We start from the raw sequence: 16,791 nt of genomic DNA on the forward strand, positions 1-16,791 counted from the left end.
GAGCCTCCGCCTCCTAGAATCTGGAAAGACTAGCATATATGTGTGAGGGGTGTTAAGGATATTGTTGTGTTACCAACCAGCAGAATAAGTGCACAGAGAAACGGTACTGAGAGCAACCTTAGTAAAACTTCCATTTTCTTTCCAGTTGATGAGAGAATAATATTACTTTGGCATAAGGTTGCTGAGAATAATTAATAATGCTGTTGCTATGGACAACTGCATACTGAATATTTAAAAATGTGATTATCTCCAGTGCCTATTATTAAGAAAACAGTAAATTTGGGGGGACACGTAGCACAATAAAGCATTCACTATATTGATAAATAGATGCCAATGAACACCAGAGTCAAATAAGCAAGCATACCCTTTAGATATTGCATAATGTCTTCTTTATGTGCTCCACTCCATCCTAGATTCTATATATACTGAACGCTACATGGGTATGCCTGAAAAAAATGATAACCTGGATTTCTATGAGGTAAGAAAATGTCGTTCACTTTTTACTGTACAAAAATAAAACAGTGCAAGCTGAATCTCACTCAGCCTGACTTCCACTCACATACTCCTTTCTCCACTGCACTTCTACCATAAACTTTGGATCACACTCACACACACCAAGTCCTACAGAACATGTACAGAACAAGCAAGCTATGATAGCAGTTCCCCCCCACTTCCTATCCTTCTTATAGAGAAGTGGTTATATGGTAATTTATTTAGGACATCAGAAGCAATAGTTGTTCTAGGTGAAGAATATTCTAACAGTTTCTGTTGAGTGTTGCTAATATATTCCAGATGTTTCCTAAATTATTTACAATGTTTTGCTATACTGTAGAGGTTAGGTGACTGCATTTGTTTGGAATATGGATTCCATCTGTTCTTTATCAGAATATAAATATTTATAAATAACTTTTACTAAACTGTTTCTTTTATTAGGGAAATGAATTTGGTATGCTATTTGATATACCTTTGTGTAGAGATTTGGGTTCTGTAGACATGCCGTCTAACATCTCTGGGTTGCAATAATATAGGCAACAATTAGATAGCAGCAAATTGTACTTTGCGGTTTTTAGTGTAATCTGAATACTATTTGCAACCCAGAGATTATAACCCTATTTAACATTGCATCAGTTGGCACTTTTATCATGAGAATGTGGTTGCATAGATCTGACCAGACACTTATGAAAACATCTTTTCCTTCCCTCTTTCTTAATCTGTGGCATTTCTTCACTAAAACCGATTTAGGCATTGAATTTGTTTTTTGACTTTTGGAATTTGCACTGCAAGTGAAATGGTGGTAGTGAGGTATTAGCCTGAGATAATTTAAGGTGACATTGCTCTGCTAACATTGCTCTTAAACAAGCACATCTACCATTATATCTGCTATTGCAGCGTCTTTACATGCCAATGCATATCTGTAAATTTTGTGCTCAAGTATGTTGTGTGCATGTTTCTGTTTCTTCAGTATCACGTTTATGATGCCTTTGCTCCAAAAAGAACTTTATAGTAAATTATGATTCTATCTAAGCATACTGTTTCTATTTTTCCATTACATCATAATAAAAATTCATGCACTCTGACACATCCACAGTGTTTGAACACCTGTTGAAGTGTGTAGAAACTAAGTAGAAAGGAACATATTGAGGGTGTACATTTGATAAGGAGATCTAAATGTCTCCTTGTTTTGAAATAGAAATAGACATGGAATTGAATTGAAATAACACACTGAGCACATTGTCACAAAACCCACCGTGGGCAAAGGGAGAAAAAAATTTGCTAAGTTATCCTATCTCTACTCCAGTTGCTACTTGATGAAGTAGCAGCCATGTAACAAATGCTGCTATTGGGCATCTGCTGTTCAGGTTTAATGAGGGAACAGGGAAGAGTGAATTATGGAGAAAAAGCCTAAAAGCCATAATCATAAAATGAGAGCTTGACAACCAGATAATTTTGTTTTTGTGCTTAAAAACCTAAAATGGGCAGCCATACAAATCTTTTAAATAAATAAATCTGGATTTCTGAAATTTGAGAACCAGTTTGGTGTAGTGGTTATGGCCCTGAACTAGAAACTCATGAGTTCTATTCCCACCTTTAGCACAAAGCCAACTGGAGACCTTGGGCTAATGACTTTTTTTTAATATTTTATTTATACACTTTGTATACATAAAAACTCAATATTCACATTGACAGTATGTTGTCTGGGTACAATTGGTTTTGAGTAATGATAACAAAAATTTTCACATTGCTATTTATAACAATTATCATCAGAACATATTAATAATAATTTTTACTTATCCTTAATTATTCACCTTACATTATTTAATTAAACATTCTTTTCAATTTTAAGTTTCTAACTTCTGCTTCTATTTTCTAGCCATTGATAGAATGTCTCCCATGTTAAAAAAATATTCTGTTTCCTTCTTATCCTTAATTTTCATTGTTAATCTATCCATCTCAGCACATTCTAATATTTTTTTTATTACACTTTCCACAGTGGGAATATCTTCATTTTTCCAATTTTGTGCAAATACAATACTTGCTGCTGTTAAAACATGTAAAATTTAATATGTATTTCCTTTATTGTATTTTTCTGGCAATATACCCAACAAAACAATTCTGGTTTTAAATCTATTCGTTGTTTTGTCATTTCTCCTAGCCATATTCGTATTTTTATCCAATATTTTTTAGCCTTTGGACACGTCCACCACATATGGTAATAAGAGCCCAGTAACTGATTACATTTCCAACATTTGGCGGACATGTTTTTAAACATTTTTGCCATTCTCGCTGGTGGCAAAGAGCCTTGGTGGCGCAGCAGACTAAAGTGCTGTTAAATAGCACCAGCTGCCTGCAATTACTGCGAGTTCAAATCTCACCAGGCTCAAGGTTGACTCAACCTTCCATCCTTTCGAGGTAGGTAAAATGAGGACCTGGTTTGTGGGGGCAATAAGCTGACTTTGTATAAAAAAGAACACTGCTTAGAGAGGGGTGCGAAAGCCGTACTAAGCAGGTATATACAAAAGTATGAAGGTTATTGCTTAACACATTGTAAGCCACCCTGAGTCTCCGGAGAAGGGCAGCATATAAATTGAACCAATCAATCAATCAATCAATCAATAAAATGCCACCTATAAAACATTTTGTATAAATTTTCTTTATAAGCTGTTGACATCATCAATTTATAATTTCTAGTGGCTTTCTATTAGCCCTAGGATGGAAGTCTTGGCAAGCCACTCTAAAAACAAAACCTTGCCAAGAAAAGTGCATAGGCTTGAGGTCACCTGGAGTAAAAAACTGACTCAAAGATACACTCTACTAACAAACCCCAATCCTTAAAAACCCAAGATGGGCAACTGTACAAATCTATTAAATAAATTAACCTGGAGTTCTGCAGATTCACCTATTCAGGTCCCAATTTCCAATACTGCTGAAACCTAGAAGAGGGCAGCCCTGTTCATTCACTCCAGGTTACCTCACAAAATAGTTAGGATAGAATGGGATCATCTCAGATGGCCTGGATCTTGTTTGTGGGTAGGTCCAAATGAGTTAGTCGGTTTTGCCCTTCAGATCTACACATCCTAGATAGGAAATATCTAGGAAACTGCCATTATAATGTCATTATGCAGGGAGCATGGTGGCCTAGCAGTTAAGAAGCTGGACTTGTTAACTGGAAGGTTGGCCTTTTGAGACCCAAGTACGGCATGATAGGGGGAGCTCCCATTCCTGCCCTAGCTTCTGCCCAATTAGCAGTTCAAAGGCATGGAACTGGGAGCCACAAAGGTGCTTTTTTCAAGAGGCAACTGGACTTTCTTCTTTTTTCTTTGAAGACATTTTGCTTCTCATCCAAGAAGCTTCTTCAGCTCTGACTGGATGGTCGGGAATGGAAGGATTTATACTCCTTGCAGACAGTTGGTCCTTTGCATTCTTTTAGAGAATCATTGAGGCCACTTGGAGGTTTATCTGTATCCTCAGGGTCACCTCAGTAGTGCAAAAAGGTGTGGAGCCTTCTTGATTGCAGGATGTTTTCTGCCCCATGTCCCTTCACTGTTGAAGACAGGTGCAGACTGTTGGGGATGAGTCTGTGCTGTCTGCATCTCAAACTGAAGTGCAAATGGTTCCTGTAGTTTGCAATTTTTCTGGAAATCCATTCATACTCCTACACAGCTAAAAGTCTATGGAGATTCTCAATCATCCAGGTCATGGTTGTCTCAAGGGCGCTTTTTCAGGAGGCAACTCAACTTTCTTGTCCAAAACAACAACAACAAGAGAGTCCAGTTGCCTCCTGAAAAAGCACGTTTGAGACAACCATGACCTGGATGATTGAGAATCTCCATAGGCTTTTAGCTGTCTAAAGGTCAACTAAGAATCTCCATGGACATGGAACTAGGAGTAGATAAATAGGTACTATTTTGGTGGGAAGGTAACAACGTTCTGTGTACCTCATGCTGGCCATATGACCATGGAAATGTCTTCAGACAACGCTGTCTCCCTCAGCTATGAAATGGAGATGAGCTCCACCCCTTAGAGGCAGATACCACTGGACAGGGGAAAGCTTTAATTTTTTAAAAATGTCTCTATAGACTTCTACAATCTGACTACTCTTGTCTACACCTTTCTGGCTACCACCCCTCAGAGATAGTACTACAAGTACTACAAGCTTAAAAAAAGGCAAAGAAAAGGACATTCAAAACAATTGATGGGGTGCAACTAGCGATGAAATGTATATCGTGGTGTAAAACGTGCAACTTGAAGGTCCTCATTTACTGTAGTCGCCTATGGCTGACTCTAAAAAGCAAAACAAAAAGCTTGGTGTGAAGATGAGAAAGAAAAAAACATGATGGGTGAAGTGTTGAAAGTCATGCATAATGTAAAAAAAAAAAATTGAACAGTCTTTCCTCCCCCCGCCTCCCCTTAGCAGGAGGAGAATCATGGCATGAAAGAACATGTGGGAAAATTTGGGACTAGCAAAAGAAAGAACTTGTTTACACATTCATAATTAATTGTTGGAACTTCTTGCCCTCAGTGGTGCTGTTCCCTGTTGTTTTTTTGAAATGGCTTTCAAACTTTTGAGCACTACTTGTTTTAAAAGCTACCTCTTGAATCATAGATAGGCTACTTTTAAATAGGGATCAAATGTAGGCAGCAGCTATTAACTCCATGTCCTCTTTGTGACTTTCCTTCAAGCAGTTGAATCAAAGGTCTTTGTGAGGTACATTTGGCCTGATCCTGTCCAGGAAGAGTTCTTCCATTGTTTTTATCAAGTTATGAAAGAAATTGTTACAGTCTCCGGGGTGGGGTGGGGGAACGACTCTGGAGTCACAGTTTGGCCATTTGGTGACTTACTGCCCTTCTTTCAGCTCTATGAGAGATTTAAACTTTAAAAGTTGTCTGGGTTTTCAGTAAAACTTTCTAATTTAAATGCAACTATGGTTATGAAATCTTTATTCTACCCTACCCATCCGTGGTTGCTATATTTGGGGAAGAAGGTTGCTTGCTGAATAACTTTGGGTTCTAATAAGTCACTCTGTAGAGTAGCAGATCCATAAAGCCCTTATGGAATTGGAAGTCTCTTAACTTTCTACAGATTGAAATGTTAGTGCTCTGGGTGCACTGTGTCACTCTGCAGCTTCACAGCACAGATGGCTCCAGAGGACTGTGTAATCTTTCTTTTTGCCAGGAGTCGACTTCTCTTGGCACGGCATTCATTGCTGGCAGTGTCCACGTTGAAACTGCCAGTACCCAAAAGCTAAAGGTTTCCAGTGTGTTACTCAGAGGATTAAATTGGAGAATTTGAAAGTTAGGGAGAGATGGAGATACGGAAGAGAGACTTATTGTGAATCCCCTGAGGGAAGAAATGTTTAATTCAGTTCATGTTATAAGCAGCAAGGAATGAAAATCTTTTTGGTTTGAGATATTATTTGGAGTAGATTTCTCCCTTTCAGTGGCCCAAGTTTTCTTCTTATCGTGGAACAATGAATGGCCCTGTTTTCACCCCTTCCTGTCTACAAAAAACATTAAAAAACCCACCTCAGAATATCCTCACTTTCAGTGATCCTGGTATTTCTTTCCTTCCTTCCTTCCTTCCTTCCTTCCTTCCTTCCTTCCTTCCTTCCTTCCTTCCTCCCTCCCTCCCTCCCTCCCTCCCTCCCTCCTCCCTCCTCCCTCCCTCCCTCCCTCCCTCCTTCCTTCCTTCCTTCCTTCCTTCCTTCCTTCCTTCTACCAAAATTCCTCCTAAAGGCAGTCAGCTCAGTATAGATTCTACAGAATCAACTGTAACATTCATTATTTCATTCTTATGGTGCAAAAACCTTTCTAGTATATAGACAGAGGCTCCTTTATAGAATTCTGTCTTTTTTCTCCAAGTCGAAGAGCACATTCCCTATGTTGCTATTAAATGGATGGTCATGTACTTGATTGCCATTCCAAGAATTCCTACTTATTTTCTCGAGGAAATAAAACCATGCTGGCTGGAATTCACAGTCCCAATCTTTGTGAGTATTAAGGCTGCAAGCAGGCTGTCCTGGAGCAGGGGTGAAATGCTCCTGGATCGGACCAGATCGCCCGATCCGGTAGCGATTTTTCCCTGTGGTTCAGCGATCCGGTAGCAATTGCCTCCCGGGTGTCATTACTTCCTGGTTTTAACCAAAGTAATGTTTTTTTACCTTCTGTGCATGCACAGAAAGTTTGAAGCGTGACACATGCACTTCCAAACCGGTAAGGAAGGCAAGTAGATTTCACCCCTGTCCTGGAGCCTATGCATTTCATAGTGGTATGTAATACTGATCCACCATTTAAGAATGCTGCTTTTGTGAAACCCAGTTTAAATCAGAACCTACAGTGTCTGTCTTCACATGGCAAGTGATTTCTTTTCAATGGTTGATCATACCAATTGGGGTATCAGTATCACACGTCACCAGCAACTATTAATCTTTGGGGATGCAACACACTGGTGTCTAATTTACCCAAGCACATACTCCAGTTCTGGAAGTTCCCCAGTAGCTGAACATGTGAACATTCAAAGGGATTCATTGTGACCAGAGATTGTGAGATGGCATTGGTGCTGAAATCAGTCTGCCTATCTCATGGGACTGAGGCCTCGCCTTTAAATATCCTCACTTGATATGGCAGTCATTAGGTGATGAAGGTGAGTGAAGCAGCCCCAGGTCAGAGCCTTTGTCCTGTTCAATTTTGCAGAACGCTTCCCAAGTTGTACTGTGGTATTCAGCACTGGAACAAGTGTTGTAAAATAGAACAAGATGGAGAGCTGGATGCAGTAAACCCAATAAGAATAATGCCACGTGTATTGTGGACAACTTGCTCCACAAGTGCCTCTGGATGGCAAACTAGAAGAGATTTTAAGACAGATAGATGAGCCCTAAAACTGAACAGTTCCCCATAGGGAGATCAAGAGAAGGCCTGAAGGAAACCAGACTGACATGTGCAAAGGGAGGGAGGGGAGGGCTGAATTGATGACTTGGGGGGGGTGGGAATGAAGGGTGATGCAGATAGTAGCTGTCATGTGCTGCCAGAAGACCATGCACTGGAGGGGGGGGAGACTGTTAAACTTGTGAAAGAGGTTGTTTTGCAGATCTCTCTGAATTTGATATGCTGTTGGCAAGTATTCGAAGCAGTCATAGATTTGGCAATCTTCTCCTAGCAGATTTGAAATGTTCATTCCTCAAGAACTGCTGCATCATTAGGTTATGCAAAACAGGGTACAATTTTGTAAATATGCCATCTTGTACTGGTATGACATTTATTCTATTATCCAAGAAATATGCCAAAGGGAGAGAGACCTTCAGATTCCAGCCAAATATTAACTTGTTTATTGAGTGCTGGTAAAATGTTGACTGCTGTTTGATCTTTTCACAAAGCGAGCACTCCTTGCTATGGCCTTAGTGTTAAAGAGGAGCAGAGGGCATTTTTACCGCTGGATTGACATGAAAAGACACAGGTTGCCTTGGCTGAAAAAGCTCCCTGAAGCCTATTTCTTGGCCTTATGGGTGAGAGCCCCGAGTCAGATTCTCCCTTGTAAAGAGTCGTTTGATAAGAATTAGACAAATATGGCTTAATAAAGAGCAGTTGAGGATGGCGATTCCATTTTCGGCTAGTCTTAATTCTTGGCAATAAGTTATATTCAGAATTTATTTTCCCTCCCCCCTCACAGTCAACAAATTGAACAATTGAAGGGTGAAAAAAATCAGGTCAGTTTTCCAGGAGAACGAAGAGCTATCAAAATATAGCATAGCTTATCTCTTTCTTGATTGTCACTGGACAAAGAGGGGCACCAGAGAACCACAGGGAAATGCAGTGTTCAACTTTCTGCAGTGTCATACTTTAGTTTTACACATCTACTCACTGCATGTGGGAAGCTGAGTTGTCTTCCTTCTGAAAAGCGGCAAGTTGCGTTTTACCTTGATGGCACTAATCACGAAAGGGGAACAACAGGCATGGAGTTATTTCTGTTTATTCCCCTAAGCTAGAAGCCTGTGCTGTCAACACAAAGTTGGCAAGTGGGATGTGAGCTTTCACAAACACATGCGTGCACAGCTTTGCAGGGTTGAACGCAATGGCTGCCACCGATCCGTGGGCACGGTATATATGTGCGTGATAAATTTTTAAATTTACAGAACATTTTTATACAGATTGCTTGAACAGGTATTAAGACCCTGGATGATTAGTAGCATACATATCAGAGAGCTCTTTTTACCAATGAGTATCAGTGGGGAAGTAATTTCTCTTTGGTTCATGCAATGTGTTACTCCCGCTTATTTGGATTCATATTTTGCAATTTATCTTCAGAGCATGAGCGGCAGTAGTTTTCCTGCAATCCTTTAGTTATCCAAAAGTTTTCGGTACTTGTCCAGCCATTTAGATAAATGAAGAAGTTATATTTTTCTATTAAGACCCGGGTGCAGTAATTAGAACATCAGATTTGCAAGTTAAAAAAGCTTATTTCTGTGGGTTCTCTAAGTGAACCCACAACCATCCCACTTCTGTTCTCAGAAAGTAAAATAATAAGATCCAGAAGTTTTTCCATCAGAGTTCTGCCTTTGGATACTGGTGACAATAGTTGAACCTTTCATTTTAAATTGCTGGTGCAGAACTTTGGATCTTGGCGAACGGTCCTCAGCAGCCTTTTAGAGGGAACAATTGCCTTCTGAAGTCAACTTAAGGGCATCTTCATGACAGGCGCAGAGAGGTTTTCACATTTATGAATGCTGTATGAATAGCATGGTCATACAGACGCAGCCTTTATTTTCCTTTTGATTTAAAATAGCAGTTTGTAGTATTAATGTGTACTTGAGTCACTCAGACTGAGGATTATATCGTTTATTTATGTTTACATTTTAGAGCTCTACAGTTATGGCCAGAGCAGAAAAATTCAAAATGGTTGACTATCTCCTGATCCATGGAACAGCAGACGGTAAGCAGAGTTAGACCTCGCTAGTCATACGTCTACTAGTAATAAAACAAAACCAGAAAAGGCAACAGCCTTGAGGACTTGCTTGTTCATGTCCGTAAAGCTCTATGACCGTGATGGCAAACCTATGGCATGCATGCTAGAGGTGGCATACAGCACCCTCTCTATGGGCACAAGAGCCGTCACCCCAGTTCAGCTTCACTGCACGGGCAATTTCCACTGGCCAGCTGGTCTTTGGGTCTCTGCTGTGCATGTGCAGGGGGCAGGGCATGGGGGGGGGGCATGTGCATGCGCGGGGCCACACATGCATTGCATCTAACCACTTTGGGCATTGATCTGGAAAAGGTTAGCCATCACTGCTCTATGATGAGTTCTCCCTTCTTTCTTTCCATCTAAGTAATAGTCTGCTTTCATTGTGACCGTTTGTCTGTTCTTACTTCCTAGATAACGTTCATTTTCAGCAAGCAGCCCAGATTTCAAAAGCTCTGGTTGACGCACAGGTGGATTTCCAAGCAATGGTATGTGAAGGGATTCGTCAGAAGCTTAGCATACATGTTGGTTTACATTTTCAGTAAAGAAATGAATATAGATAGTCCTCAACTCACAACTTTAATGGAGCCTGCCCATTATAAGTCATGATAAATTGTAAAGCAGGTGATCCCATGATGACCTGATTTTATTACCTTTTTTTGAAGTGGTCATTAAGTGAATCACCATGATCATTAAGCCAACATTGCAGTCGTTAAGTGAGCCCACTTGATGTTATGCGGCATTTTTGCTGAAAACCAGGAATAAATGCCAGGTTTTTGGCAAAAACATCATAAATTGCAGTCACATAATCGCAAGACAAATGACCATAAATGTGGGCCAGTTCTCAAGCACCCAAAATGCAGTCATGTGAAACTTTGGAACCTGGTCATAATTCCCTATGAGGTGTGTGTGTGGGGGGGGTGTCCATCTGATTTTGAATGGTCACTAAGCAACTGGCCATAAATCAAGGATTATCTGTATAAGAGGAGGAGGCTAGGTTCATAAAAGGAGATATACCAGTGGTGGAATTCAAATTTTTTTACTACCGGTTCTGTGGGTGTGGCTTGGGCGTGGTGTGGCTTAGTGGGCATGGCAGGGGAAGGATACTGCAAAATCCCCATTCCCTCTTCACTCCTGGGGGAAGGATATTGCAAAATCTCCATTCCCATCCCGCTCTGGGGCCAGCCAGAGGTGATATTTGCCGGTTCTCCGAACTACTCAAAATTTCCGCTACCGATTCTCCAGAACCTGTCAGAACCTACTGAATTTCACCCCTGGGATATACACATTGCCAAAATCAGTTTTGCAGATATGACGTTGTAAGAAATAGATGCATGTGCAGTTCTTTTAACGTGAAGAGTTGGCTTCATTTGCTCCAGTTATGTGCAGCAGCACCAGCATCAATAATATATTTTTGAGCATTTGGGAAGGGAGAAGATAGGAAAGGGTCCCGTCCCCTCATTTTTTAAGCACTGATTTAGTTTTCCTGCTACTGAGAGGTACTAAGGTAAGAGTGGAGGACAATATACGATGAGCACATTCCCTAAATATAAACTTACCCATCCTCAGAATGGGTTCAATAATGGGCATGGCCAAGGCATAGAACACTGATTTCTCAGAAAGTAAGTTAGTCCCTCAGGATGTTTGTAACTAACCCAGTAGATTTTGGGGTGTGGGGGAGATGTACTCTTCTAAATAACTACAGCCCTAGAAACTATAGCTACTTAATTTATTTTTCTTTAAAATGCTCTTTCAAGAGAAACCAGGCAGAACAGGGACCTTGTGGAGCATTGTGGAATGAAGGGCATATTGGTGCTTGTGGGGGCTGCATGGTCTGCCAGCACACAAAGGGCTTGCTGATGAGAGCAACTAAACTGTTGCTATGGTTACGCAAACCCCATCTTCTCCCAAATGTTCTTACCTATCATTGAAAGTTGCAGATGTCAGGTGTCAAAGAAGGATACGTAGTGATTCTTCTAAGAAGATTTCTTTATCGAGCCATGCCTATAGGCAGAATCTTGCCAAACTAAAGCAGTCTGCTATCTATGCAAGCCTATGCTAAGAAAACTATTAGAGAGAGGGTGTCTTCACCTTCTTTCTCTCACCCAAAATATCTGAGATGAGTTATCTCTACTCTTCTGAAACGCATCCCTCCTTCCTTGGAATCCAACCCACCACATTCAATCACACAAGAGATGAACAGACCCATAGAAGTGGGTGAGGGATGGATATTTGGCCAGGCCTTCAATTAGATTCTGGTATAGTTGTGCTAATACTATCTACACCAGTGGTCACCAACTGGCGGTCCGTAGACCACTGGTGGTCCATGAAAAAATTTTGGTGGTCCGCAGAAAAATTATTTGGATTTTTTATAGTGCACTAAATACTATTTATCTTTTTTTAAAAAATTCATATTAGTGGTCCGCGGGATTTAAAATTATGAATTTAGTGGTCCCTGAGGTCCGAAAGGTTGGTGAACCCCGATCTACACCATAGTAGTATTATCTGTATTATAACTGTAAGAGTGCTCTCAGATATTGTTCCAATCCTAACTGGAGTTAAACGCTAACCCAAAGTCCACAGCATTTATTTATTTATTATTTATTTATTAATTTTATTTCTATACCGCCCTTCTCCCGAAGGACTCAGGGCGGTGTACAGCCTAATTAAAAACACAAAGACAGACAAAATTTAAAAATAATTAAAATTATTAAATAATAGGCCAAAGTATATAACCCCAAATTTAAAATCCCATTTAAAACCAATTAAAATCTTTACATTGATAGCCCAGCCTGGCGGAACAACATGGTTTTGTTGCTCTGTGCTTCTCAGCTTTTCTACAAAGAATGTGTATAATCTCCCAATTTTCTTTCTGGTCTAATCTAGAGTGAGCAGATCTGGGCTACAAAAATATGTAGCAAAGAAACACAGGAAATCTTTAGTAATTGGCTGCCTTTTGGAGGTGGTCTTAGCTCAGATCTGCTCCCCCCACCATCCCATCAGGTAATACAAACATGCTAGACCAGAGTACTTGAAAAAAAGGTGTAGTGTAGCACATCCTTTTTTTGGATGGGAAGGAACCTATTCTTGCCTCAAGGAGCCTCTTTGTATAGCACTGCCTCTGGCATAAATAGTACATGGACCTGTTGAAGAGGGCAGCAGCCTCGCCCACTTCTAGTTTCCCTCATCCTAATAGGACACTTCTAAAATTAGGCTCAGTTCCCCAGCTCAAAATAGTGGTGATTAGTTGTAGCTTCCTTTTGCTCTGGATGACAAGCTTAGGGCAGGAATTACATTTTGAAGATTCATATGGCCATGGTAAAGGGAAAACAGAAGGGTCTGTGTCAGTGGTGAAATGTAAAATTTGTTACTACCGGTTCTGTAGGCGTAGCTTGGCGGGGGGTGGATGGGTAATGTGACTTGGTGGGCGTGGCCAACTTTTTTTTTTTTTTTTACTTTTAAAAGCATTTTTTCTCCAACCTCTTCAGCCAGAGAGGTTGTAGAAAAAATGCTTTTAAAAGGCTCTGACAATCCCAGCTGAGCCGCGTGATCATCATAGGCTTTTTTTTTTAATTTTTAAAAGCATTTGTAGAAAAAATGCTTTTAAAAGTTAAAAAAAAGCCTCTGATGATCGCACGGCTCAGCTGGGCATGGGGGGAGGCAGGGATTTCTGCTACCGGTTCTCCGAACCACCCACCACCATCGCTACCAGATCATGTGATCCAGTCTGAACCGGGAGCATTTCACCCCTGTTCTGTGTTCATAACTTATATAAGGCAAGAATGGATTTCCAGCACTGAGAAGTTTTCAATCAGTTCTCAGGCAGCAGTTTTATGATATGTAGTATCTGGAAGCAAAGCCCCTCTAAACCCCCTTCCCTTTCAGAAGGAGACAGTCAGAACACAGTACTTCCCTTCCATCTTTTCTTACCCCACCCTCAAGTATTATCTTGTCTTCTGACCTTTTTAGTATGCATAAATATTAGATGTTGACCAAGGGTCACCATTATCACGATTATCATATGATGACCACTTAACTTCAGTGGAGCTTTTAATCTGTGAAATTTACAAAATGTGAAAACAATCCATAGTTGAAGGAATCCTGTTAATTTTTACTGCAAATTAAAATTGGGATTTACCATTTTTAGCCCACAAACAAACAAAATCAACTTTCTTCAAATGTTTTCTCTACATTCTGGTTTCAGTGACATAAAAGTGCTGTTTTTCTTTATCCAACATGCATAAATGGATGTATGTTTTATCATCTCAAGTAAGAGATTGTGTTATTTGCTCTGATACAAAGCAAAGGGAATTCTGAATTCTTGTAGCGTTCCAGTTTTGTGACAGGGGCCACTTATAATCGATATTTTTGTTTTTCTTTTTTCAGTGGTATACAGATAAAGATCATGGAATTGGAGGACATGCCCACAGCCATATTTACCATCACATGACTCATTTTATCAAACAGTGTTTTAAATTGCCATAACATTGGGAGTGCCTTATCTATGCAAAGCTGAAGTTTTAAGTGCACTTTTCTAGTAAATTAATTGTCCCATATTTCATTGGATGACACAGTCAATTTAATTTGTGCGGACACTTGAATGAAGAAAACGTAATTTTTCTTTCTTTCTGCAATTACCTGCAGGGATGCACTGAGCACAAACCAAAGAACTACAAAGCTCTATCGTTCTTGTAGGAGCTGCTCCATTCTTTTCTTTTATTTCCCTCAAGAACTATTTTGCATAATAGTGTTTTAAAAATGCAAGTTTCCTTGCAGTAAGCAACCATTGCCTTGGGTGCCGAAATATGCCTTAATCTTTTCTATATGGAACTGCTGTTCTTTTGAAACAAGGCTTAATCCAGGTTCATCAGCTGTTCATTACAAGCCAGGAAAAAAAAATACTTGAATTCTCTGCTTGAGTTCTCTCCGTATTAATTTTAGGTGAAAATTTATCGTTTCAATAAGTATCAGTTTTTCTTTACCTAAACTTGTGTGTCAGCTCTCTATAAATATGTGGATTTCAACCAAAATAAACAGTAGCTGATACAGGGAACCTGTGATGGGAGAGCTTTGCAATCAAGCTTCTTGCTTAAGCAGAGAGGGAAAAATCACCATGCCCTAGAAGCTTCTAACTTCTTTAAAGTCAAGATGGCCATTTTATAGGAATATGCCGCCAAATAGGAGGAAAGGAGAGAGAGGAACATTAAAGTGGTTTTTTTCTCTTGAACATTCGGGGGGGGGGGGGCGGAATTCCAGGAGACACTCTAGAACCAGCAAGTCAGACTACTTCCAGAACTGCTGCAATTGATAATAACCTAACAATGAAAATACCAGCTACTTGAATTGTTCCCATTGGGCAGTTAGGAGACAAGGGCTGGGACCAGCTCACCAAGGGCTTCCATGAATCTGTTCCAGTGAATGATGCCAGGCTTCAACCTTGAGAATGGCAGGACACTTGGGGAAAAAGCAACAGGTGTTACATCTGGGTAATAAAAGGGATTTTATTAAGGCTGTTGGAGCCAGCAAGCAGCCAGTTCTCTCCCTTCTGCTTTCTATATGCTTGCTATACCAGATGATCTCACGTTTCCCATCTCCAACATGTATCCAGTACAGTGGAAATTGTTTTTCCTGTATGACTAGCCCACACATAGGCAGCATTTCCAGTGATACTCCTTGCAGTGGGTTCCAGATTGGGTGAGAGTGATTGTGAATATCTAATCTGCCTGAAATGCACATTCATAAACAATCGCTAGAAGACACCCATGGTTTCCACAGAATTGAGAATGAGGAATGAGATTAGATGCCACAGGGTGAGAAATTAGCACAGGAATTGGAACCAGATTGCCGACAACTGAGCCAGTAGATATTTAGTCTCTGTATTAATCATACCTCATTTGGATTAATATCACATTTAAGACCGTGGTACATGTTTGGTTCTCTGTATGATATAATTATATGTACCCATCATACATAGGAATCATGAAGACAGCAATAAAAGTCTAGTTCCTCTGTTATGGTGAGTAATATAATTTTTGAGAATGGGATGCAAAACATGGTTTGAGAACTTTTCTATGCATGAAATTCATGTTGGATGAATGTAATTTGTTAGCACAATCCTCTAAAAGTTTACTATGGTTAAAAAGGAAACTGTGGAGATTGTTAAAATAGATTGCCTTGCAAATGTATTTTAACTGTAATGCAATAAAATCATTTTCTACTACCAAAGACTAAAACGTGTGATTAGGCCCTTATTTGTTAGCCTCAGCCACAAATGTTGCAACAATTTTGAGTACAATCCAATGTTGGTCCTAAACTTTGGAAAATTTTCTGGCCCACATTTTTTACATTTTCATAACAGGCATCAAGTCATAGTGTTTCAATTTAATTGTTCATGATTTTATGTTATTTTAATTTGCTTTTAATTATGGTTTTATTAATTGTGCATTCCTCCCTTTCTGAGAGTTGAAGTTCACTTGGAGGGCATCCAGGTTGGGAAAAGCGGAGTTAATAGGATTTGAGTCTCTTTAATGAGTGGAAAAATTAATTTAGTGAATATTAGCAGCTTTTCACAATTGCGACAGTTCCTATTAGTATCATGTAACAAAGTTTGTTGAGTATTTTATATTCAGTAAGTCAATGTCAAATCTTACTTTTTCTGGCATGGTGAGTTGTCAGTGACATTAGGTGTGAATTCAAAATAGACAAGGGAAGGGAGAGGAGAGCCGTGTGGAGAACAAAAATCATTTTGTGATACATGTCATAAAGATTTTAAATTCAGCAGGGAAAGAAAATGTATTCTGATTTCTTTGAAGTGAAAGTTGAGCAGGAAGCTTGTTAAATAAAGCAGATATAAAGTGTCATAATCCACATGTTTCTGCACCAGGAAGCAGTCCTATGTTGTTACTTTTCAAATGCCTCCTGCTAGCTCTACTTAAAATCTACAGTTGCCTGAATTTTAAAGTAAAAACAGACATTCATGAAGTCCAGCAAATACATATGTAATTTGCTCTTACATAAATGGAATTGTAAACTTGCAGTGAAAAAAAAAGATTGGATTTAGTTCTACCAAGAATAACACCATCTAATACATATGTAAGGAATTAGTCCCAATGGGTTCACATTGGCTTTTCTCAAGTGTCTGTATCTATGGATCTGCAGTTCTACATACTTGTAATTGTGTAGAACAAGAGGGACAATCTGCATCCCAAAAGCCACATATGTCCTTTAAAGCCTGCTCTGATCATGATTGGTGAACCCTGGAAGCCTAGTTTCTTGCCATTTTGTGTGAGGAACAAATAGGATCTCAAAGACATTTAACACTCCCATTTCTCTTAATGCTT

The 16,791-nt window shown here is 39.7% G+C and overlaps 1 protein-coding gene across 1 annotated transcript in view; it reads left to right on the forward strand.

Annotated features, from left to right (window-relative positions):
* DPP4 (dipeptidyl peptidase 4) overlaps positions 1-15,684 on the forward strand; it is a 73,018-nt gene extending 57,334 nt beyond the window's left edge. The window contains exons 23-26 of the mRNA XM_070939001.1: positions 414-478; positions 9,352-9,424; positions 9,866-9,939; positions 13,838-15,684. Of these exons, the coding sequence (XP_070795102.1) occupies positions 414-478; positions 9,352-9,424; positions 9,866-9,939; positions 13,838-13,936 (311 nt within the window). The 3' untranslated portion in view covers positions 13,937-15,684. The remainder of the gene's footprint in view (positions 1-413; positions 479-9,351; positions 9,425-9,865; positions 9,940-13,837) is intronic.
* The last annotated feature ends 1,107 nt before the right edge of the window (positions 15,685-16,791 follow it).

This window comes from Pituophis catenifer, unplaced genomic scaffold (assembly GCF_029215685.1).
Source record: "Pituophis catenifer annectens isolate HBS135680 unplaced genomic scaffold, rPitCat1.0.hap2 SCAF_1, whole genome shotgun sequence".
Lineage (NCBI taxonomy): Eukaryota > Metazoa > Chordata > Lepidosauria > Squamata > Colubridae > Pituophis > Pituophis catenifer.